General features: G+C 44.1%; 1 protein-coding gene across 1 annotated transcript in view; it reads left to right on the top strand.

Moving 5' to 3' along the window:
- SLC15A1 (solute carrier family 15 member 1) overlaps nt 1-25,283 on the top strand; it is a 45,671-nt gene that overhangs the window by 9,855 nt on the left and 10,533 nt on the right. Inside the window, exons 2-17 of the mRNA XM_014732161.3 lie at nt 6,697-6,713; nt 7,116-7,197; nt 7,301-7,442; nt 8,370-8,489; nt 10,479-10,578; nt 10,800-10,890; nt 12,737-12,820; nt 15,787-15,869; nt 18,277-18,363; nt 18,931-19,020; nt 20,023-20,067; nt 20,234-20,266; nt 20,348-20,436; nt 20,947-21,028; nt 23,217-23,336; nt 24,380-24,523. Coding sequence (XP_014587647.1) covers nt 6,697-6,713; nt 7,116-7,197; nt 7,301-7,442; nt 8,370-8,489; nt 10,479-10,578; nt 10,800-10,890; nt 12,737-12,820; nt 15,787-15,869; nt 18,277-18,363; nt 18,931-19,020; nt 20,023-20,067; nt 20,234-20,266; nt 20,348-20,436; nt 20,947-21,028; nt 23,217-23,336; nt 24,380-24,523 — 1,409 coding nt within the window. The remainder of the gene's footprint in view (nt 1-6,696; nt 6,714-7,115; nt 7,198-7,300; nt 7,443-8,369; nt 8,490-10,478; nt 10,579-10,799; nt 10,891-12,736; nt 12,821-15,786; nt 15,870-18,276; nt 18,364-18,930; nt 19,021-20,022; nt 20,068-20,233; nt 20,267-20,347; nt 20,437-20,946; nt 21,029-23,216; nt 23,337-24,379; nt 24,524-25,283) is intronic.

Here is a 25,283-nt window from a genome sequence, read left to right as displayed (position 1 = left end):
AATAGATTCTCTCTTAGTGGGGAAGAAGGCAGTTGTGGAAAAGAGGCTATTTCTATAAAAGAAAAAATTGAAGGATGGGCAAGGCCACTGCCCAGAGGTGTGCAGGCTGTACCCTGTATGGGGGCCCCAGCAGGAGGGCCCTGGGGAGCTGGAATGCAGCCCATGCTCCATGCCAAGCAATGTGTCCACCCAGGGACATCCTTTCCTGTTGGAACCAAGCTGCTGTCCACTTGTCAAGCCACGCCTCGCGGGGCGGCATCCAGCCTGAAGGACACCACTTTCTAATGTGTACCAGCATGTATGGACCAGCAGGGCCCCTGAGGGTGGGAAATGTGGCAAAATATTCAAGTAAGAAAAAAAATCCTCAAACCGGTCAAGAAATGGCCTCAAGAAAAGCCACCCCAGAAACAAGGGCTGTGGGTTACAGGCACGGAACTTCTTCTGAAGCTAACCTGACCACGTTGTGGGATAGCCCGATTCAGGAAGGAAAGCGCTTCTCACTGCTTGATCAGGGTTGATCAAGTTTGAAACAAAATCAAACCAAGTGTGCAGCGTAGGGCACAGCTCCTTCCTCCCCCCAGGCCCCCAGTGGCCTCGCCTCAGATCAATCACAGTTACAGTTGGTGCATATCCTGCTGGGCTCTTTTTGAAGTGGCACACACTTTATTTTCTCAAAAAAAAAAAAAGAGAGAGATCATGTGATACGTGAGGCTCTGTAACATTTTTCAGAATCCAGAACAACTCGCTCTGTCAGGGGCAGTTATAAAGAAGCTAAAGAGATCTAAGGAAGAAGGGAGTATTTGGGAGTCCTAGGAGGAAGGTGAAGTGCTAAATGCCCTAATGGTGGAAGACGTTATGAAGGAGACTGGCATGGAGAGAGAATTAGAAGTCCTTTGGCTCGACTGCTGGCGTGGAGGAGGATGGAAGTCAGATCCCCAAGGGCTTGGAATGCTGTGCCGAGCAGCAGGTCTGACCTTACAGGTAGCAGAGAGTCAGCAAGGTCTGAAATGCTCCGTCTGGGGAAGCTCAGGTCAGTGGGGTGATGGGAGACAGGAAAGGTGAGGCAAGGCATCCGCTTGTTGCAGTGGTCCTGGTGATGGATGAACGGAGCTCAGCAAGTGGGAATGAGGAGCAGAGGCCAGAATCACACCATGGGAGCTGATGGCCTGGACGCGAGCTGCCACCTAGTTCGCATGCCTTCATACCAGGCCCTTTCCTTTATGGCTCCTTAGCATCTGGAGCAGTGAGTAGCTCCCAGACTGTACTGCATCTGCATCACCAGAGGGTTTGATAATGTGCAGACAGCTGGGCCCCACCCTCGGAGTTTCTGATTGGTCAGTCTGGGATAGACCTGAGAATTTGCATTTCTGGGAGTTCCCAGGCGCTGCTGCTGCTGCTGGTCCAGGGACCATGCTTTGAGAACCACTGCACTGGAGAATTAAAGATGATCCTTAAATCCCTATAGCTTCCTGCATGCCACACACACAATAGTGCTGCCCGTTTGAAAAGCAGCTTGAGTGAACATCGGTGCTTGCCACATGGCTTGTATTTGAGAAGACTGACTTTTCTCCGTCCACAACTTCCTAATCCCAGAGGCCTGATTTCCCAGGGTGATGTCATCAGGACCCTCTGCTTTTGGTCAATGTGAGCACCTCTGGAGGGGACGGCTTCTTTCTTTGAGGACCAATTTCTCACCCCTACCAGGGCTTCCCACGGTAAATTCTTGTCCATATTTTGAGTCAGTCCATTCCAAACATCCATCCACACTACCCAGCTGTCTTCACGGGATGCAGTAAATAACAAACCTCATTTTATTAATGTAGATTCCATCTTATTAACCAATGTGCAAAGAAGGTGTTAGCATCTCTGCATGAAGGAATGGAGGTCCAGTGGTTAAGTACTTTGAACAAAGCCACATGGCTAGAGAGAAGGTCTCCAAGCTGAGCTTCAACCTCCTGAGTCCCAAGGCCGGTGTCCTTCCACCTACTAGATTCAGGGGTAATATCGAGAGGGGACTTCTTGCCTTAACTCACACACCGCTTCTGCAAGTGTATTCTAGCAGAGGCCATTGCATTCCTTGGGGGTCTAATGGGACCCACTCTGTGAGGCATGTGCATAGTCTAAAAGAACCAGGCTCAACTTAACTCGTTTTACTCCTGGTTTGTGAAGCCATTTTCAGGCCACCTCATTCCCTACAGCACCCCCGGAAGGGAGCATGCCCACTTTAGAGACGGGCAATGAAGAGTCAGCGATCCGCAGAAGGCAGCAGAGCAAGTGACAGATTCTGCCAAATCCCGTCGAAAAGGCCAGTGCCAGGTGTGGACTTCTAGGCCCCCAGGTAGAAAATGTAGCTGAAGAAAAAACATTATAAGAAAGGTGTTTGCTGGCAGATAAGATTTGCTGGGAAGTTTGAGTTTTAATTCTGTGCACATAGTAATCGAGACCTGCTTTACAGAGCTTGAGGCAAACCCACGTGCTCTTCTCTACTGCTGCTGTAACAAATTACCCAAACTTTGTGGCTTAACATGACACCCATTTATAATCTTACAGCTCCGGAGGTCAGAGGCGTGGGGCTCGTGGGCTGAAACCAGGTGTAGGCAGGGCTGCATTCCTTCTGGAGGCTCCAGGGAGAATCCGTTTCCTTGTCATTTCCAGCTTCTAGAGGCCACCGCATTCCTCGGCTCGCAGTGGCCTTCCAGTAATTACCGTCACTCCAACCCTTGCTTTCTTCTTCACATCTCCTCCTTTGACACTTTTGAGGACCCTTGTGATTACACTGGGGCCACCTGGATAACGCAGGGTAAACGCCCCATCTCAAGGCCTTTAACTTAATCTCATCTGCAAAGTCCCTTTCACCGTGGAAGGTGACAGATCCACGAGTTCCGGGGATAGGACATGGAACGTCTTTGGGGGACCGCTGCTCTGCCTGCCACACCGTGCAGCTGCAGAGAGACCATCCCTAACACACGGAGCAGGACTCCAATCCTTCCCTCGGTCTCACTGAGTCACGAGAGGGAACAATTTCCTCCCCGCCTGCCGGTGAGAGCGTCTCTCGTAGACTTGAACAAAATACCTCCTTCTTCCCCTCTCAAGTCCAGGTTCTAGAAATGCGGTCTTTACACCCATCATGTTGCTGAGGGAGTTATTAATTTCTGTGTAATAAAACGTTAAAGGTAGGGTTTCTGTCTCTAAATGGTTCGAAATATAGAACGTGCTTCGTTAAATAGTGGGAACTATGAACCTTTGTGAAGAGATTTCGCTAAGTGGTGGGAAGTAATAGAGTGTCTTTCTTGGTCTTCCCTGCCATCCCCCAGGTCAGTAATCATAGGCATTTGTGGTGCACTCTTATTTCATTCAATCCTTTAGCCAAAAGGAAGGCAGAAGCGTGGCTGGCTTAGAATAACTGTAAGAGCCAGCACTGACTCAGTGATTACCGTGTGCCGGGTACCAATGAAGCTCACTACCTGGCAAGCCTGATTCCAGGCCACTCTACTCTGATCAGTAGGTAAATCCAAGTGACCCAGGAATGATGCTGGAAACACCGGACCACTCGAATGTGCTGGTTAGTTTTGCTATCGGAATACCAATGACAGACACAGTTGTAACGAAGTAAACAGAATCTCGTGACGATTGAAATCTGAATTCAGACTTAAGGCTCAACGTGAACACCACTTCTGCACTTGAGCTCTCGAAGATAGCAATCCTGTTGACACAGGGCTATGAAGATAAGAAATGCTGACTGTGGTATTACATCCGGGAAACAGCTCTGAATTCTCTAAAAGGAGAGTTTAGCAACCTGTGCCCTGCAGTAATAAAAGTAGCTCTTTGCGATGCACACCTTTCAGAAGATAAAAACTTCCTGGGTGAGGACTGGATACGAGATCTCAGATTTTCACTTGAGTGAGTTTAGAGATTTCATTTTCCGTAGTGGCGTTCTGGATGTGGTGGTGGCTGGGACAAGATCTGAGCTCTCTTTTCTGCAACCCTATTTATGTTTGAAGTAAACAAAACCCTTGCCATTAGTATTTAGCAAATAATAGGTGCTAAATAATATTTTGCAAAAAATTATACATGCTCCCCTGGCCAGACGAACTCTTTCCTTGCCAACCACAATTCTGAGAAACGTGTGAAATGAATGACAGCAGTGGAGCTCCAGGCGTCTCTGTTAGTTGAGTTTTCGTACCCTCCTCCTGCTTTTCTATGGAAGGCCCATCCGAGCCCTTGCATGGGCGTCACTCCTTGCCTTGTCTGGTCTTTGGGAAACTGTGGTAAGCCCACATTATCTGAAGTCTAAGTGGGCAGAGCATCATACGGTCCTGCAGTGTCCTCAAGAAGACGCAGCATGACTGCAAAGAAACAGGCTTCAAATCCTGCTGACAGGCGTGTGTGTGGAACCTTACAAAAGCTCGTGTTCCTAACCGCTCCTTGTCCTTCACTGCAGAGTGATTCTCTCCCCGGTCTGGTGATGAAACAAATGGCAGCATGTAGCGTCTGGTGAAGAAACCTGGTTTGTGGGCTGTATCCATCATGGTCCCATCAGGAAACAGATGGCATAGTCAAAATAGGAGCATTTATTCACACAAAGACTGTTTAGAAAGGATGGGAGACAGAGAACCATAAATGACAATGCAGGTATCCGGAGTAATGGCCTCACTGTCACCACCTGTAGGAAGTGGTACAAAACAATGACTGAAACCTGGGAGGAGAGAGCCCTGTGGAGAGGGCCAACGCCAGAGGAGCAGTGACTGTCACTTGAGGACACAGCAGTGTGAGGTGACCTTTTGGGAGGGTGTCAAGGAAAGGAACACCCTGATGTGTTGCCCCTGAGAGCAGCCGCTTACTCCAAGGAAGTCTAGCTGGGGAGAAAACCAGCCTATTAGTGGTGAGGAATCTCCTTCCAGAACTTTACAGGCAGGAAGAGTTGGGAATCGGAGCCCTGTGAGACCAGGACAGTTTATTTCCCACCTTCGGACAAGGACGAAAATAGCATCGCTGCTTTTAAGTGGACAAAAGTGCGAGACTGTCTGGTGTGAGGCTGTGGGGCCCGCGGAGCTGGGAAGTCAAGTACCCACAGGGCAGCATGACTGGATTCAGGAAGTGAGGCCCCAGCCCACGAGATGGGCAGACGGGGGCCAGGGCGCCACGTGGGGGTCTGGGCCAAGACAGGAGTTCCTCGGGCAGAGTTGTGGTTTGGTTTATTGTGGGATGGGCCCCTGGACTCGCATGTAATGAAAACACAAGGTGGCAGATCCGAGAGGAAGGGCCCCGATGGGGAAGGGTGTGAGAGATTGAGTGGGGGGACCGTGCTGGAGGCCCCAGCGTGCTATCTGTCCAGCTCCTGTATTCGGTTCCTCTCTGCACACCTGGCACGGAAGGGTCCCTGCTGCTCGGGCCAGGGAAGTGGTAAAACTTACTTATGTCCATCAGTGAGGCAGCTCCCTGTCACAGCCTGCCTGTGGTTCTCAGAGTGTGGTCTGGGCCAGCAGCACCGACATCACCTTGGACCTTGTTAGAAATGCAGCCTCAAGGGGCCCCCCAGACCTACAGAGTCAGCAACTCTGGGCATGGAATCCAACAGCCTGTTCTTACAAGCCCCCGGGGAGTTTGAGGCACACTCCAGTTTGGGAACCACTGCTGTGGGGTCACTGACTATAATAGAGGCAGGGGGTGATAGGGGGACCTGATGACAAAGGATTCTGAGCTGTGGTCCATAGTGATTCCCCATGGAGAGGGCACAGCACGTGACAGACGCTGACAAATACAGGCACTGTGTCCATGTGGGGAGCAGCGAGAGGACTCCAGACAAGGGCAGGGGTCAGCTCGTGTCAAGATTCCGGGGAGACAGAAGGGCGGGGGCAGCGGGGATGAAGGGCGCACCCGAGATGGAGAAGGCAGTCCATCGCAGGGGGTTTGCGCCCACTCGCTTGGATTCTCACCCTTTTTCTTGTTGCTCTTCTAACCGTTCTTCTGACAGTGAGCCCTGCTCTGGGGCAGGTGTCGGAAAAGATGCTGGGATGCAGAGATGGGGGGCACGTGATTCTTCCACTAGAGGGGAGGCAAAAATATAAAGTCTGCTCTTGCCCTCTGGTAACGCAGGAGGTCAGAGAAGCTTCGTGAAGGGAAGGAGTGTCCCTGGCAGAGGAGTTGCTGTCTTGGGCTTTAAGGACTGTAGCTAGGTCTGCAATGTGTTCCGTGAACAAACGGTTGGGTGCCATGGGAGCCCTGTGTGCATGGAGAAGGGGCTGAAAGGTGGGCCCAGGTCACAGGAAGGGGGTCAAGTCCGCACTGGGTGTTAGGTACCCGGAGGCGTTTTGTATTTCTGTTGCTTGATCTTCACCCAAACCCGCTGACCTTGTGAGATGGGAAGGACACGCTGAAAGTTTGCATCCTACCCTGTGGGTGCTGGGCGGTCTTTGAAGTGTTTTAAGGAGGAAATGGTTTGGGCACCATTCTCTGAGCCCCTGCTTCTCGACTCTGACTGCACATGAGACTTGCCCGAGGAGCTAATTAAAAGCGAGAGCAGATGCCAGGCCCCACTCCAGATAAGAGACCCGGCCTCGGGCTGGGATCCAGAGAGGGCCGGAGCCGTCTGACAGCACGGCCGACCGCCGTGGACAGCCAGAGGTCCTGAGTTAGACTCAGCAAAAAGTCCTTGAATTGCTTGACTTTAATGGTGGCATTTTGTTTTTCTTTCAGGAATGTCCAGGTCGCAGGTGAGTATCCTTTGTCTTCCCCATGTAGCTTCATTTTGTAAACTTTGCAGTCTGTTTTGCTCCTAAATATTCACAGCTGTGCCTCATTTATTTAACAAATGCATGTTATGCATCTAACATCAATGAGGGGGCGCAATTCCGAGTTTCTGTGTGAAATTTCTTCTCTTTAGGAAATGCTGTGTATAGTCCTTCTCAGACTCACAATAGAACTATGCTTTTTTCGTTGTTGTCTTTATGTGAAAGGGAAGGGAATAAAAATCTTAGAACTCTAGATTCCGCCTCTGGAGAGTCACTGAGAAGTTCCTACGTATGCATCAGCCGCCTTTCAGGCCATGAGCCTTCGTTTGTGAATAAGGACCGGTGAGGAGCTTATTTCGATCCTAGACTGTTTCTTTTTGTCAGAGTTGCTTTGGTTATCCCTTGAGCATCTTCTTCATCGTGGTCAATGAGTTCTGCGAAAGATTCTCCTACTATGGAATGAGAGGTAACAGTTTTCCACAGTCCTCCCCTGGCCGTGAGCAGCGTGGGTTACTGCAGCCCCTCCTAACTTTGTGTCCCCCCTTCCTGCCCCTGCCCTCTGTGGAAAGCACTCCTGATTCTGTACTTCACACTTTTCATCGGATGGGACGATAATCTGTCCACGGCCATCTACCACACATTTGTCGCTCTGTGCTACCTGACGCCAATTCTCGGAGCTCTCATCGCCGACTCCTGGCTGGGAAAGTTCAAGTGAGTAGTTGCAACTTTCTTGTTAACAAACAAGCCAAAAAGTAGTTATAAGCTTTGTGGTTTGGGATGGTGGACTATGGCAACAAAGAATCAAGGAACCTGAAACTCTGCGCCAGGCCCTGCTTCTGCTCACCGTCGCATCCCCACCACCTGGCACAGTGCTGGCACTCAGCACTGTGAACGCACGTAGCCATGGTAGTGTTTTCCTCCTGCAAACAGTGATAACTTTGTTTCGTCTTGAAATTGCAGCTGGGACGCTGTCTATCATTAATGATGTGTAAGGCTCAGACTTAAGGGCTGGGGGAACAAAGAAGCCCCCTAAAAGGTCCTGGCTGCTGAAAGGCCATACTGCTCCATGGGCAGAGAGGACACGGGGCCCTCACCCAGTCCTACAGGAACAGCTCCAAGATCGCACTGGGTAGGGGTTATCAGGAGTTTCCTAGGACTTAACGAGGAAGGCGGTGGAGACTCTTCCAGGCCAAAGGCATGACATAGGCAGAAGTAGGAATAGTCACTGACTATCTCAGAAGAATTCAGTATGATACAAAAGTAACCAATGGTCCACTCCTGGCCAAATATTGTTACCAGGCCCAAGATAAGTATCTCTCACTGCTTAAAGGTATAAGTACTAATTTCAGTAGTTTGGTAAAATAAAACATTGAGTCTTTCAAATGGTTCAAAGATAAGATGGGTCTTCCCCCTTTCCCTGGCGCCTCCAGCCAAAGCTTGCTCCAGCGTGTGCCCATGCCGGGCAACAAATTCTTCAGCAGGCTGTGTTTCTAAGAGGTGTCCGTTTTACTCAAGTTTGAAAAACAAGGATGTTCATGACTGGGCTCCTGAAAGTTTGCAGAGGGGAGCCTTGTGGTGGAGTGGGAAGTGGTGCTATTGTGCAATTAACTTGGGTTCTCTTAACCCCTTTAAACACAGGACAATTGTGTCACTATCCATCGTCTACACAATTGGACAGGTAGTCCTTGCAGTGAGCTCAATTAATGACCTCACAGACGGCAACCGTGATGGAACTCCTGACAGCCTTCCTGTCCATGTGTGAGTTGATGCTGCCCTCCCCACTCCTTCTCATGCTTGCTTATTTGGTGTCCTGATTTTTAATCTTTTTTCCTTGAACTTCACTGTAAGCATAAGGAGGGCTTTTCTTCCTCATCAGTGGTGTAGAGAAAGCCACTTAATTGACTAAGAGTTGAGTCTTCAGTGTGTCAGCATCCCAACAGTTGTCTGGAGTCATTGCTCACTGGAAGGCTTGCTGTCTCATGAGCACGGTCAGTGCATGGGACCTTTGTGCTAGTCTTGATCTTCCCTAGAGGGACGTGACTCCCGCAGACCTTAATCCTTAATTGTACCACGTTTCCTCAAGACTCTGTACCTTTGGTTTTCTGTCTTGTACCGCACTTTCGCTTAGTTTTCAGTAATTCCATTTCATGAATATTTGTTGCAGCCCTATGTGCTGAGTTCTTGATGGAAACTGCTGCTGAGAAATGCTCCTCTGTGAGATGACTCTCCCTTCCCTGCAGTCTGGCCTGGCAGACGAGTTGTAAAGATTTATTTTGTTTCCTGTTATTGTGCTTCGGTTCCTTGATCTATGAGTAAACCATCCTATGGATTGGGAAACTATCATTGAAATTCAAACTAGTATCTGCAATCCCTGGGTTTCGGGTGTGTTAGTCAATCATGTTATTGTCCAGACTAGGTCCCTTGGTGCCACACCCTTGGTGCCCACAGGGAACTCTGTTGGTGGAGGGGAGTGTCATAAGCACAGTCCAGCAGCTCAGGCTTCTGGTGGCTGATTCCTGGCTCACCCACAGAGTAGCTGTATGACCCTGGGCGACTTATCTCCTCCATGCCTCAGTTTTCTAATCTATAATATCCATTAAGAACATGGACTTTGGAGTCAGGCTGTGTGGGTTCAAATTCTGGCTGTGCTCCTTGCTAGTCATGTGATCTGAGCAAGTTCTTTAACCTCTGTGCATGGTTCCTCATTTGTGATAGTCCTTACATCATCTCGGATGCTGTGCATTAACCCAGAGAGAGCACCCAGGACATTGCCTGCCAAGAGATATGTACTCACGAAAGCGGAGCTCCTTATTTCATTCCATGGAGTTAGTGCTGGAACATGCCTACAATTCTCACAAGTGTGCGTGGTCTGGAATATTCAGTTGGCCAGGTTTCTGTTGTCTTTTGAAATACTTAGAGTGACAACACTCAACACAAGTTATATTAAGAAGCAAACCAGAATCAAGAGGTGTTTCAGCCAATTAATCCAGGGAGACGAGCATGATTCTTAAAGAATTCTTTCTCTTACAGTATCTTTCTTGACTTTATCTGTTTTGTAAAATGTTTTTTAGTTTTTTTAAGCAACATTAGCAACCGGGATGATATGGAATAAACACTTAGAAAACCTGAAATTTGTAATACCTACCATAAATCTAACAAAACTACAAAATGAGGTTGGTAAATTCTATGAGTGAATTTTTTTCAATTCAGGAGGTAAAACACTTAAAGATAACTTGGCAAATGCAAATGTAAATAAGAATAAACAGCCCTAAATCTCACCATCTAGACATGACAGTAAATCTTTTGCTCTACTTCTTTCCAATCTTTTATACTTTGTAAACAAGTTAAGGTCAAACTACATAATCTGATAGTCTGGTTTGCAGTTAAATCATGTTTTCCAGTGTCTTTTAATGACTATTATTAGTGTATTATGATTGTACCAGAAACAGTGCTTACCCATTTCATTTACCCATTCTTTCACTGAAAATGGTAAGGCTACATAAGAAAGCCATACATAAATCTTTGTTCAGTATTCAAGCATTGCTTTACCTTTTCTAGACAGTATATTATTAGATAAAGGTATGAACTTGAAGGCCTGTGAGTTCCAGCTTCATTCAGCTGTGAAGACTGCATTCCTGTAAATTATCTTCTCACGCAGGTTGAGTCCCTTCTCCGAGGAGACAGGGGACATGAGGCTCCAGCTTTTCAGGGTCTCGCATTTCGGCAGTAACACCCTTCTTTCCCTAGGGCTCTGTCCATGATTGGCCTGGCCCTGATAGCCTTCGGGACTGGAGGAATAAAGCCCTGTGTGTCTGCATTTGGTGGAGATCAGTTTGAAGAGGGCCAGGTAAGAGCACGTGCCTTCCGGAAACAACATGAATGAGTTATAAACACCCAGGAATCAAATTCTACCAACACAAAGTCTGTTCCCCATTAGATTCTTTTCAAGTGCACTTGAAAGTAGGATACTGACCGAAACTAAGACGTGAAGTCAGATCACTAGCTACATTGGATCGGTGGATAGAAAGCCAAAGTCATCAAACTTTCATTTTACCCTTTTTATTACAGGAGAAACAAAGAAACAGATTTTTTTCCATCTTTTATTTGGCCATTAATGCTGGAAGTTTGCTTTCTACTATCATCACTCCCATTCTCAGAGGTAAAAATATCTGAAGGGGACTTGTGTTTTTCTTCTTTTAGTTGTGGGGAGAAAGTCAGGTGAAAGGTCAAGTCCTAGTTTAGTCCCTGTGTTCTCCCGTGTACTTCAGCTCTCGGGTGCATACTGAGTACACTCTGAAATCCAGAATATGGGCTGCTTTTCCTTCAAGTTTTATCTCTTCTTCTAATCTTATTTGAATCCCTTATCCCAATGACCACTGAAGAATCTAAAACATCTTTAGCATAGCAATCAATTTTTCTAAATTATTACTAACTCAAACTCCTTATTCCTGGTAAGAGATAAGGCAAGAGAGGCTGTTTGGGAACCACACACGGATGCGCCATAGATGACATTTCTGCCTTCAAGCTTTGCTCCCCAATGATGTTGAGTGAGTTAGGAAGAATTTAGTGGGCAAGGCTTTATTCTTTGCTTCCCTATCATTTCAGAGATTTCAGAAAGAAGTGCCCCAGGAGAGAGAATGAGACAGCAGCTGTCAACAGCGCTCAGATTTTTCTGATGGCTAACGCTCCATTGAGAGTTTGTGAATTTCCCACGTGGAAGGGAATATCTGGGGACAAATTAGGCCAAAAAAGACCATGGTGTCCACACCGTGAATCAGACTAAATTATGAAATAAAATATTTTGTGGGGGTTTACATATTTCTGCATAGAGTAGAAGCGTGAAGATGATATTTAAACCCCATCCCAACTTGTTTTGCATAAAATTTAATAGCTTTTATTCTTGCGTTATATCCCCTCACCTCCCCCACCTCCAGATTCTGCTAGAATATGTACTGTGCATGATGGAATTAGAGAATGTGTTAAAGGATAATTTTTTTAAATGTAAAATCATGCCACTCATACAAACATAAAGTGAGCATGTGACCAAGATTTTATATAACCGTAACTTATTAATTGATGAGGAATTGGAAAAGTGCTACAATCAGTTCATATAAGGATTTGCCTAACAGAGTTTTATATTCTTTCCAGGGGGGAAATTATCTCGCATTGAACAAGGAATCATTTGTACAGCTATGCACAGGAAACATTTGCATGACTATCAGTTTCCTACTAGTTAACTTCTTTCTCCACAGAACTGTGAAATAGCTAGTCAAAGACAAAGCCAGCCCCTGTAGGATCAGATCATTCCTGGAGGGTCCAGCATTTTTTGAAAGGATTTCCAGGAATCTCTTTCGCCCTTTCCAAAGTTTTAATTTTTTTCCTTACCAATCCTAGGATTTCAGAGCTAGAATAGATCCTCAGTCAGAGGTTGGCAAACTATCGCCCATCAGCCAAATCCAGAAATCTGGACAAGACCATCCATTTGTGTGTTGTCTGTGGCTGCTTGCCCTGCAAAGGCAGGCTTGAGTAGTTGAGACAAAGACTGAATGGCCCACAAGCCTAACAACTTCACAGAAAAGTTTGTTGATCCCTGCCCTGGGTCATCTAATGGTCACCTGATTGGCATGAGTTCAGGATTAGACAATCTTGAATTTACAGGGTACTTTTGATTTATTTACTAAGTCCCACTATCTTCAAGTTAGTGTATCCAGGTCGTTTTTATCTCCTCCACGAAGAAAATCCACAGAACACAGGATTCCCACTGATTTTGGCTTGGCTAGTGTCAGACCTCTAAGGGGCTAAGATTAGAACCTGTCTCCATCTCATGCTCTTTCTACTGCAAAGCTGCTTTGCTCAGCTGGCAGTGACATCAATAAGGCAAATGGATAAATCTAGAACATTCAGTGAAAACAATATGTAATAACCAGTTAGAGATTTTTAAAAAGAGGAACTATGTGAGCATTACCAATGCCATAATGAATTTTAATCTTGATATTTCTCCCCAGTTCAACAATGTGGAATTCACAGTAAACAAGCTTGTTACCCACTGGCGTTTGGGGTACCTGCTGCTCTCATGGCTGTATCTCTGAGTAAGTAGAAACCAGTTGAATTAATACAACTCTGTGATCAGGTCAGACCCTCACATTAATTATTATGACCAATTTTTAAAAGTTCATGTAACAAATTATAATAATAAGTACTATGAAGACTTGCCATCCCATGTTAAACGTGCTCTGAGAATTCAAAGAAAGTAGAGTTGGCATATTATTTCAGAGGGAATAGGATCAAAAATGGGTTTATGGGAGAAGGGATCAATTGAGTTGGACATTTAAGGTTTGATACCATTTAGGCAGATTAAGATAAAGGTAATAGAATCTGCTAGACTAGATGCACCCGTGGCTGAGAGCTTTTGTTCTTATTAACACGTGCTCATCTACAACTTGCTTGAAGACATGGCAGTCCAGTCCAATTGTTTTTATTTATTTATTTATTTATTTTTAAAGATTGGCACCTGAGCTAACATCTGTTGCCAATCTTCATTTGTTTTGTTGTTCTTCTTCTTCTCAAAGCCCCCCAGTACCTAGTTGTATATTGTAGTTGTAGGTCCTTCTGGTTGTGCTATGTAGGACGCTGCCTCAGCATGGCCTGATGAGCGGTGCCATGTCCGTGCCCAGGATCCGAACCAGCGAAACCGTGGGCCGCCAAAGTGGAGCGCGCAAACTTAACCACTGAGCCACAGGGCTGGCCCCCTAATTGTTTTTAAATACCTCCAGTGAACTTCTAGACTTCTGTAATGTATCATCCCAAAATGTTTCTACTTGAGTGTCTTCCCTTTGGGAGGAATATATGTGTATATTATATGCATTCATTTGCAGATTAGTTCTTGACACTGGCATTTTAGGAAATGTGAAAAGTTTTCCACCTGGGGTAGTCTAGCCTGAAAGGTGGTAGGTATCTTCATTTCCTAAGACCACCATAGGAAAATAGAGTGGCTTAAACAACAGAATTTGTTTATTGTCTCACAGTTCTGGAGGCTGGAAGTCCAAGATCAACATGTCGGGAGGCCATGCTCCCTCTGAAGGCACTGGGAGGGATCTCTTCCAGGCCCCTGTCCTCCTACCTCTGCCATTTCCCAGGCTTGTGGCAGCATACCACCAATCTGTCCATGGCCGTCCCCCTGTGTGCACTTCTGTGTCCAAATTTCCCCTTCTTATGAGGACACCAATCATTGTAGAGTAGGGTCCACCCTAATGACCTCAGCTTAACTTGATCGTCTACGAAGACTGTTATTTCCAAATAAGGTGACATTCTGAGGTACGGTACCCAAGTTAAGGACTTTACCACCTTTTAGGGGGACAATTCACCCTATAGCAGTCATGCAAGAAGGAACCAGAGCCCAAGAACCATCTCAAGCCTTCACAGCCTCCCACTCAAATGAGGTCGCAGTCAGCACTATCACTCTCTCCAAGGGTGTTTTCAGTTCTTAATAATATCAAGTCTGCACCCTTTTAGCCTCTTTTCCACATGTTGTAGCAATGTAGCCTTTTCCTTAGACTCATCCCAGAGCTCAGAATTCTCCCCATTTTTTATGTCCATTTTCTTCCATAGTTGTTTAAGTACTGCCACACTCCCCCAAAAGGCTCGTATATGCCATCTCCCCTCTAATTCTGGGTAAGGAGATAGTGTTGTTTCAGGCTGGACACTGTGTGAACTTGACACCATCAGACTAGATTCTCATTGATTCTGTACAAGTGATTCTTACATCAAAGATTATGCTTTTTCTTACAGAGGAATTAAGACCAGGCCTGCTCCTCTGTATCAACACCGTCTCTAGAAGTTTCCATCTGCAGCAATCTTATGCTTGAATTAGACTTCAGTTAATCAGAAGCTTAAAGATTAAGATACTAGTTGGCAAAAAAAATGTAGACTCAGTCTATTGGGCATTGAGGAAGACTGGCACTGAGCAAGAATACAAGTGAACTTCTCTGTCTTCAACTATAAAGAATGTCTATGATACAGGCACATACTTGGAGATAGGCTTGCGACTTGGTACCTGTCAAAATCTCAGGCCCTCTTGGGGCTGGCCTGGTAGCATAGTGGTTTCATGCACTCTACTTCAGTGGCCTGGGGTTCATGGATTCAGATCCCGGATGCAGACCTACACATCGCTCATCAAGCCATGCTTTGGCAGCATCCCACATACAAAATACAGGAAGATTGGCACAGATGTTAGCTCAGGGCCAATCTTCCTCACAAAAAACAAAACAAAACAAAAACAAAAACCTCAGGGCCTCTTAACTGAGGAAAACAAGTAGAATTCAAACGATCCATCAGTGTTTTTAAATGATTGAATTGTGGTATTGGAAAATCAGAAATTCTAGTAGCGGGATGGTGTTTTCAGAGTCTCTTGCAGAAATGCTTTTTCCTAAGGTATTTTCACAGAATGCTTTTTCTAAGAAGGTCCACGGAAGGATTGCCTCGTTGTGAAAGTGCTTTTACTTTTGTCAACCTGTAGCTGCAGATGCAAATAATTATAGCTGTGTTTCTGTACCACGATCACAGAATCAATTTTGCCACATTTGACTAAGTAAAAGTTTCAACAGATTCATTCCTACTTTTTTCTGAAGATTTTTTTAAAGAAAGAAGAAACTTTCCCTTGCCATTTCAATCAGAAAATTAAAGCTGTGTTTTTTGTCTTTATAGAATAATGCATTAATGCGTTAGGTGCCAGCAAGCACCCCTTTGTCTCCCTTCACATAGGGATAGAACTTGTGCCTAAATAGCTGTGCTGTCTTGGAGCTGCCCCAAGTTCTGGGAAGCAGATAGTATTAGGTGTCAAAGTTTGTATCTGAGAATACAAATATAACATTAGTCAGGAGTTCTTGTGATTGTTAGAGTCAAAAGCACTTTCTAAACGGGGAGGGAGGTAAACCCATTCTGTGAGTAATCCCAGTATTTCTGAAATGAGTTTCTAACTCACATAAAATTACATCTTCTAGGTCAGAAGTAGTTCTAGCAAATGCCACGTTAACACATCCTCTTTCGCCCTATTCAGTCGTATTCGTCATCGGCAGTAGAATGTACAAGAAGTTCCAGCCCCAGGGGAACATCATGGCTAAAGTCGCCAAGTGCATTGGTGTAAGTATTTCAGTAGCGCTCTCTTCATAGCGTTTAGTCACCCCCAGAACCTGCCACCTTCTTTAAATTAAAATTCAGTGAAGCTTTGACTTTCCTTTAATCATTTTATTAGTGTTCTTTACTGTTTGGATAAATTGAAGGGTTATAAAACTCACCAAATGGAAAAGGACACAAAAGGAACTCAAAAAGATAAGGATGGAAATGGCTCATGGACTTATAAGGTCAATGGTCACGGAAAAGCAAATCAAAGTGACTTCACCTATCAAAATGGCGAACGATGTCTGACGTCTGTCGGGGAGCAGTGAGACAGAAATGGAAGGCTGTGGTTCGGTACTGTATATCGAGAGTCTGAAGCGTGGAAAGGGCTCAGTAATTCTACTTTTAGGAATTAAGGCTTGGAAAATAACTTTTAAAAATGAACACACAAAACGAATGCAGATTCACATTCATAAATTGTCAATGTAACATTTATAACAGAAAAATTTTTAAGTCCACCAAATTGCTGAAAATAGGAGAACAGCGCCTAACTTACAGTACGTCTGTGCTATCTAATGCGGCATCAGAAGTCCCGTTGTCAAAGATTATGGTTTCTTCCATATATATCTACGGGGTATATGTACACGGAGGCACGTTTAAAGGCAGGAAATAAATGTAGAGTGTAGAAATCTTTAAATCATAGAATCAAATAACTTTTTTCCTCTACATATCCCCCTTTTTTTTTTAGGGAACATTGTACAATAGGGGAAAAATGTGTCACTTATTTATTTAAAAAATACACGTGTGGATGATCTTTTGGATGAAAAGATAGCTTTAAGATAACTTTAGGTCACTTTCCTGGCTTGATTGTGCTAAATTATACAGGTGGACTTCATTCTGTGAAATAAATATCTCCTCTCAGGGTTCAAAAAACCCCCTTCATTTGCAGCTCTCCCTGTTTCCTCCTGCACTTTCCTCTAACATTAAATTGATTCCAAACAAAAAAGTTATTTCCAAGCTAAAAAGAGGATCTTACCAATAATCTCTCCCGTTCCATACCAAATAATTGACCACTTAGCTCAAACTCCAAAAGAACAGCTTCAAGCTGTTTAGAGGCATGAGAATTGTATTTCCCGGTATCCTAAAATCAGCCCGTAGCTTTGAGTTATTGCCTTTTCGTCACACACACGTCCCCAGCCAGCACCACCATCACCTTCTCTTGCTGCTGTATCATTGCAAATGCACTTTGCTTTTCCTAAAGTCATCTCGCTAACAAGGAATCTTAGAAGCCCCTAATATTATGATGGGTGAGCCAGTATATTTTTCTGATCAGTCTTACCATATTTTAAAATATCTTTAACTATAATCTTTCTTTTCTTATAAATCTAGTTCTATGTGGGGGCTTCTCCCTCGCCTTTGAGGGGTGACAGTACCTTTATTGTAGATCTGCTCTGGCCGGTATGGTTGCCATTAGCCACAGGTGGCTGTTGAACATTGCAAATGTGGCAAGTGCAACTAGGCAACAGAATTTTAAATTGAGTTTCACTTAAATTAATTTAAATTATATAATTTCTTATAAGCGTATTTCTGTGTAGTGGTTCTCTTAAACTTAAAAACTGATAATTCAGTTACTGGAAAACCTTTAAGTATGTTTGGAGCAACTTAGTTGAGTTGTTTAGTTAGTAAAGTTAGTTTAGTAAATCTAGTTTTTCAGACATAAATTTTATGAAATATAAATACAGATGAAGTATTTCTGATAAAAATTTAGCATCCAAATTGAGATGTGTAAAATATACCTCAGATTTTGAAGACTTGGTAATGAAAAAAGAATGTAAAAATCCTCATTAGTTTTTTAATATTGATTATATATTAAGATCATATTTTGGGTTTTGGGGTTAAAATATATTTAAAATGAATTTCACCTGTTTAGCTTTTTGGTTTTTTTTTTTTTCTTCGTGAGGGAGATTGGCCCTGAGCTAATGTCTGTTGCCAATCTTCTTCTTTTTGCTTGAGGAAGATTGTCCCTGCACTAATATCTGTGCCAGTCTTCCTCTATTTTGTATGTGGGATGCTGCCACAGCATGGCTTGATGAGCAGGCCAGGCCCTTGTTAGCGTTTTCAATCAGGCTACCAGAAAACTTAAATTGCAAATGTGTCATGTGTTATATTTCTATTGAACTCTCCTGTCTAGAGGGCCTGGAGAGTAAAGTAACTGTGTTACCGTTTGCTCCGACTCAAACACTCATAGTTAGAAAGAAATTAGAAATAAATGCATATTATGCCTTTTAGCATCATCATTATACTAGTGTATACAGTTTTGTATTTTGCTTCTCTCATAGTTTCCCATTAAAGGGGGTTTAATGGAAATGTGTCTTCCTGATAAAATAATGTGTTATGTTTTGAAATTTGATTTTTTTTTTCCTTCTTTCAGTTTGCCATCACAAACAGGATTAGACATCGGAGTAACAAATTCCCCAAGAGGGAGCACTGGCTGGACTGGGCCAAAGAGAAATACGATGTGAGTGACATTATTGCTCCGGTGGCCCCAGAGAGCTTCCTCTAGAAAGTGGACATCCACAGTCGCAATCCATATTATTAAGGCTACATGGACAAAATTATCAGTTGTATCCTCGTAAGCTTTGATAGCATTTTGTATCAGACTATGCAACAGTGTTTTTTTATATTGAGAAGAACTTGATAAATAATGGACATAATTTATCTGGAAACAATATTACCTTTTCATAGGTTTTCACTTGGAATCATCTGTCAATAATTGTGCGTAATTGTGGTCACATAACTTTAGTTTGAACATGGAAGAGCTAAGTGCTGGTAGTGGGGTTTATATTTAATGGAATTTACATTTAAATTTGAGTAATTTACCTCCTAAGCAGATGTTTTGCTCACATTTTAAATAACTTAGGAATTTTTGATTTTCTGAAGAAATCTGTGGTAGGGTTCTTTGGAATAATTAATCACCTCCCAGCCTGTCTCTAGATGCAAATATGTCTACGCTGAAACTAAACTGCTAATAGCTGCGAGCGACACAGGTCGTGGCTGATGTGTCCCTCCTCCACTCCAACTGCAGGAGCGGCTTATCTCTCAAATCAAGATGGTCACGAGGGTGATGTTCCTGTACATTCCACTCCCCATGTTCTGGGCCTTATTCGATCAGCAGGTAACGTGAAATGCTATTTCTGTGCATCCTCATAAAGCAAACATTCTTTGGGCACCACCAGGCACTAAGCTGTACTTAGTATTTAGCTCCTAAAAATGTTTTCACTTATTTGCTAATTGTTGGATCACATTGAGTTTCTTTTTTAAAAACCAACTGTAGATGCCCCAAGGAGGCAGTGTTGCAGGTTGGATAGGGACCGGTTAGTGGAATCAGTCTACGCTAGAAATACACTCATCCCGTTTTAGCTGTGTGTCTCAGGTAATTCCTTAACCCTTCTGAAAGGCTTATAACCCACAGCAAGGCTGTGAGGATCAAATTGGAGAACATTTATAAAGTGATCATTGACTGGCATATTGTAAGAACTCCAACAGTGGCATCTTTCCTGACTTGCTACGATGTCCTTCCAGTGGAGTTGATAGATTATGCTGAAACATTTACACGTTCAGTCCTCTGTGGAAATAATCATATATACTTATACAGTCCTGAGTCATCTTTTACTATAAAATAGGTTGAATGTAACTAGGCTGCCCAGGGTTAAATCCAACACTCTCTTGATGGAATTCCACTGTAAGACAGCCTCGTCTGTCAGAAGTGGCTCTTAGCACAATAATGTGCTTGAAACTTTTCTGCCAGTGAATGTAGAATGTTGTCAGAGTGCCTGGCTGCTTTCACCCTACAGGAGATGTCATGCTCTCCGACAAGCCTCAGAAATGCATTTTTGTGTATCCTAAGGATAACTTTATCACATAGCAGCACTTTGCAGAATCTTCGTGAAGGGTTGGAGTCCTACGTGTTGTGTTAACTCGTACAGCAGAAATGCAAGTTGTCTCTTCTTGCCCACCATTACAGCGGAACTGGGAGACTAACTTGATGTTTAAGAAATTTTAAATCCTATAACATTTCAAACCTCGTTCCTGATTTGGAAAAGACTCGACACTGACTTGTAAAATATTTAAAACCCACACGTTCCCAAATGATGCAATAAATCTGTTCATTTTTAAGGGATCAAGGTGGACACTGCAAGCGACCACTATGAATGGGCAAATTGTAAGTTTGAGCTAAGCAACAGATATTTCACCTCCCCTGGTCACTATTCCCTAGTTTCAGTCCCTCTGTCCCCTTTCTCTTTCCCTTTCGTGACATTCCCACCCCCATCTCCCCAGTCAATCATCGGTGGGATTTATCAATGAGATTTTTTTCCCCTTCTTTTTAGGGAGTTATTGAAATTCAGCCAGATCAAATGCAGGTAGGAGAAAATATGTAAGTTGCTCTCAGAGATCAAAGCCCCTGAGACAACAGTAACAGTTCATCTCCGCTCCACCTGCAGACGGTGAACGCCATCTTGATTGTGATCATGGTCCCCATCATGGATGCTGTGGTGTATCCTCTGATTGCAAAATGTGGTCTCAATTTCACGTAGGTGACCAGTGGGTTGGGGTTGGGGTGAAGCTCCACTCGACCGAGGGCTTTGCAAACAGGCTGCTCTCCCCCGGCTTCCGGCGCCTCAGTGGAAAGAAAGTCTGTCTCCCCTCCCACAACACCACCTATGTGATGGGGCTCTTCAAGAAATGTAGTATTTGAGTTAGATGTCTGTATGCCGATGTGCTGTTAATGGCAGCCAGAAAATCCTCTAATTAAGGTTCTCTTATCTATGTAGATGGTCGAAATATTAACTATAATCCAAAGTATCTCCTGAACTATAATCTCTAGAAATTAAGTGGAAAATGCAAATAAGAAGCTGTATTCCATTTATTCTTCTTAGTCTTGGTCATGAATAAGAGACAAATACTTCCAACCCATGTGTTTTGTAGGGAGGTCAGCTTTGTTTTGGGGGGGATGGTGGGAGAGGAGAGCTTCCTTTGGGGGCTTATCATTAGCTCGTTTGTATGAGGCCACTTGAGACCCACTCTCCTGTTGTCCCTTCAGCTCCTTGAAGAAGATGACGGTTGGGATGTTCCTGGCTTCCATGGCTTTTGTGGCAGCTGCAATTGTGCAGGTGGAAATTGATGTGAGTTGTCCTCTGACTCTCCAGGGCCCTTTCCTGGCGGGTCCAGTGGAGCATTCAGAAGTCGTCTTCCTCCAGGACTGAGAGCATTTGGGGAGGCCAGGGTCTTTGCTGACAAACTCAGTCCTGGAGCTATGGATGCTGTGCTGCAGGGGGTAAAATAGTCCCATTCCGTCAGCGTGCGTGCGCTGCGGCTCGTATCACCGCGAAGGACAAAGCCGGGAACCGGGTCACGTGGGCGCACTCAATCAGAAGAAAAACTAGATAGCAGTTCCATGAGGAGCTTCCATTTATAGTACAGCAGGCCCTCCTCACCCACAGCGGGTAGCTCCAGGACCCCCAGGGGGTGCCTGAAGCCACAGATGGTACTGAGCCCTATTTATACTGTGTTTTTTCCTATACATGCATACCTATGATAAAGTTTAATTTATAAATTAGGCACAGAAAGAGCTAAACAACAATAACAATAATAAAATAGAACAATTATAACAATATACTGGAGTAAAACTTATGTGAATGTGGTCTCAAAGTATGTTCTGTTGTGCTATACGCACCCGTCTTGTGATGAGGCGAGGTGATACACGCCTATGTGATGAGATGAAGCGAGGTGGCCGACACAGGCGCTGTGACCCAGCGTTAGGCTGTGTCAGAAGGAGGATGACCAGAGCTGACCAGGGATAACTGAAACCTTGGAAAGCAAAACTGCAGATAAGGGGGGACGACTGTGCAGTTTTTATAATGGGGGGAAGTTTATGGAACTTGTTGTTTTGCAATATGAACTCCTAGGAGATCTGGCTAAAAGAAGTTCGCTCACAAACGAAGTACTTCAAAAATGTGTAAATTGTCTTTTTGATAGGAAGACACCTTTTGTGTTCTAAGTTTATAATAATGGTAGCTAATCCACACATCTGTTGGGCCCCCAATGGGGCTAAACTAGACACCTAATGCTGTGAGTCTGAGACAGGTCCTAGAAACAGGGTGTTATGAAGTATCTAAGACAGGAGGTCAAAGACCTCTCTCCTCTCTCTCTCTTTCTCTCCTCCACTCCTTCCTCCTCGCCGCCCCCCCCCCCCCGCAACTTTCTCTGTTTGTCTCCCTCCCTCCCTCCCCTTCTCTCTCTCTTTTAATTTCTCTTTTTTAATTTTTAATTGTGTAAAATATGTATAGCATGAAATTTACCATCTTAGCCATTTCTAAGTGTACAGTTGAGTAGTGCCAAGGGCGTTCATATTGTCGTGCACCCAGTCTCCAGAACGCTTTCACCTAGCAAAACTGAAGCTCCACACCCATTAAACAGCTCCCCATTCCTCTCCCCCCAGTCCCTGGCGACCACCATTCTACTTTCTGTCTCTATGAATTTGTCTACTCTAGGTACCTCATGTAAGTGGAATTATACAGTATCTGTCTTTTTCTGACTGGCTTATTTCACTTTGCATAATGTTCTCAAGGTTCGTCCGTGTTGTACTATGTGTCAGAATTTCCTTCCTTCTTAAGGCTGAATAACATTCTATGGTATGGATATACTACAGTTAGTTTGTCCATTCATTCGTTGACAAGGTCGTTCCACCTCTTGGCTATTGTCAATAATGCTGCTATATGTATGGGTGAACTCTGTCTTGAACATAGCAAGCTTTGTGGAAAATGAATTGTGGGGCTAAAATAGACATGGATTGCTTCAGTGACGCTGAAGAGAGAGAGGGCGTTGTAGGGAAAAGGCAGAAACCCCAAGCCAGGTGTGGAGGCAGGAAGGCATAAAGCATTTGTGAGAGGGTATTTCAAGCACCGTGTCCAGGACTGAGGTCTGGGCTTCCACAGTTAGAAAGGAGGACTTTGGCATCTGGGCAGAGCCAATCTCAGAGGCCACAACAAGATAACCTTTCATGAGACTATGGTTACTCTGACTGCCTCAGATATTAGGCTTCCTAACCTGGGATCCTTGGACCTGGAGGTAGATAGGCAGGGCCAGGGGCAGCCTCTTTCTGATTGCCTCCGTGTTCTGTACAAACATCACTTTCTGTGGGTGCTGTGAGGTAAGCAAGTGGAGGCCCCCTGGGCTTCATGGTGTGCGTTTGGGATGCCTCAGCCAGCACAGGTTTCCTTGGCTAGGGGGAAGTGACTGGAGTGCCATGGTTAAGGTTATCTTCAATATGCACTGAAGGCCTCACTGCCAATTTTCTTTTCTTTTGCTCAGAAAACTCTTCCAGTCTTCCCCAACGGACATGAAGTCCAAGTTAAAGTATTGAATATAGGAAACAATAGCATGAACATATCTTTTCCTGGAGAGACAATGGCAGTTAACCAAATGTCCCAAGTAAGTAGAAGGAAGTGCAACTTTCTTTTCAACTTCTGACCTGAGTTATAATAACATTGAATAAGCTGATCTTCTTGGTCCTTGTGTAAATCTGAATCATCTTGATCTCATTTTGGCTTCACTCTAAACTGGTGCAACTCAAACCGTAATGTGCACGGGAGTCACTTGGGGAGCTTGCTAAAATGCGGGTTCTTGATCAGTGGGTCTGGAATGTGCATTTCTAACAAGCCATCCCGTGATGTTGCTGCTGCTCATGCACGGAACCCCACCTTAAATGTCTAGGTCAGTTGTTCTCCACTGGGGGCAATTTTGCCGCCTCAGGGGACATTTGACAATCTCTGGAAACATTTTTCGTTGTCATAACTTGGAATTTGCTATTGGCATCTCCTCTATAGCAGCCGGGGATACTGACACACAGCCCCTCACAACCGAGAATTATCTGGCTCCAAATGTCGGTAGTGCCAAGGTTGGAAAACCTTAATCTAGATGGTCTTTGGTCTGGATTAGAGGTTCTCAACCTTGAGTCCATATTGGAAGCACTCGGAGAGCTTTAACAATCCTGATACTGGGTCCCAACTCCAGAGATTTTGATCGAACTGGTCTCATTCCTGTTGAGCGATGGTTGAGAACCACTTCTTTAGAGCTTACCAAACTAATAATCTTGAAGAAAAAAGAAAGTTCGACTCCTGATGCTTGGGGCAGCCCAGTACTGGTTTTCATCAGGGCTGTTGCTTTTCCCCTGATGCTGTCCTTTGCCCAATGGTAGGAATTATTTCCATAGCATTTATCTTCATAAAATGAAATTAAAGTAAAATGATGGATGAAAAGTATAATTCCTCTGATAATATTAAACAACTTCATGAAAGAGTCCATTCTGGTGACTGGGAGGCTGAGACAAACCAATGCCAGCTCTGCCAAGGCATTTTTTGATATTTATGACCATGAACTGGGAATGTCCAATAATACGCTATAACAATGTTCAGTTACACAGTGCTGAACAAGTGTCAATGGTATTAACCATGACTCCTTTCCCTCCATTATAGACAGGCGACTTTATGACTTTTGATGTAGACAAGCTGAGTATAAACATTTCTTCCACTGGATCACCAGTCACTCCAGTAACCCATAACTTTGAGCAGGGCCATCGCCATACCATTCTAGTGTGGGCCCCCAATCATTACCGAGTGGTAAGTAGCTGGACACCTACAGCTGACGCTTTATTATTTGTAACGTTGGAGACATGACCTTTTACTGATGTGACTTGTTTTAGTTCTATGTAGTATCATATTAGATAATCCTCAATTTCTTCCTTCTTCAAGGAGACAAATCATTTGACTTCCAATAAAAGTTTGACTGGTGGATGGGAAGGGTTAATATTAATCAAAAATTTTTTTAATCAAAGAACTTCTGGGCATGGAGTGTGTACACAAGTCACACAGAGTACATATGTGCATCCTCAGAGACTTTTTGAGATAAAGTTTTGAATATATCATTAATTGTATTAATTTTTAAAATTTGTACTACATAATTGGAAAATTAGAGCAATTTCTGAAAAAATAAGTCAATATATCAGGTAAAAGCAATAAAAATACACATAAAATATTTCAAGGCAAAATATAGTGTCTGGATATGCCATTTGGCATATAAAGAAGCTATGAAGGCGTAGTTGAAGTAAAAAAAGGAGTTCTGGATATTGTGAAAGGTGAATTTAAGTGAGCTTTTATAGAACTGCAATATGGAATTAAGATTCTTGGTCCCGTGTTGAATTAGGGAGCTGTTGAGTGGCTTGTTCTAAAGTCTTGGAAGGCAGTATTCTGTGGAACTGTTGGAAATCAAGCATCAAAAATTGTAGAGGTTCATGTTAACTTCAAGGAAAATCAGGGTTGAAGGATGGAGTCCTCTAAATGTAATCATTATGCCCTTAGCTCCTGGGATAAATGTCAGTGT

Source organism: Equus caballus, chromosome 17, assembly GCF_041296265.1.
Source record: "Equus caballus isolate H_3958 breed thoroughbred chromosome 17, TB-T2T, whole genome shotgun sequence".
NCBI lineage: Eukaryota > Metazoa > Chordata > Mammalia > Perissodactyla > Equidae > Equus > Equus caballus.
The sequence above is the reverse complement of the archived record's forward strand: the minus strand, read 5'-3'. Positions and strand labels throughout refer to the sequence as shown.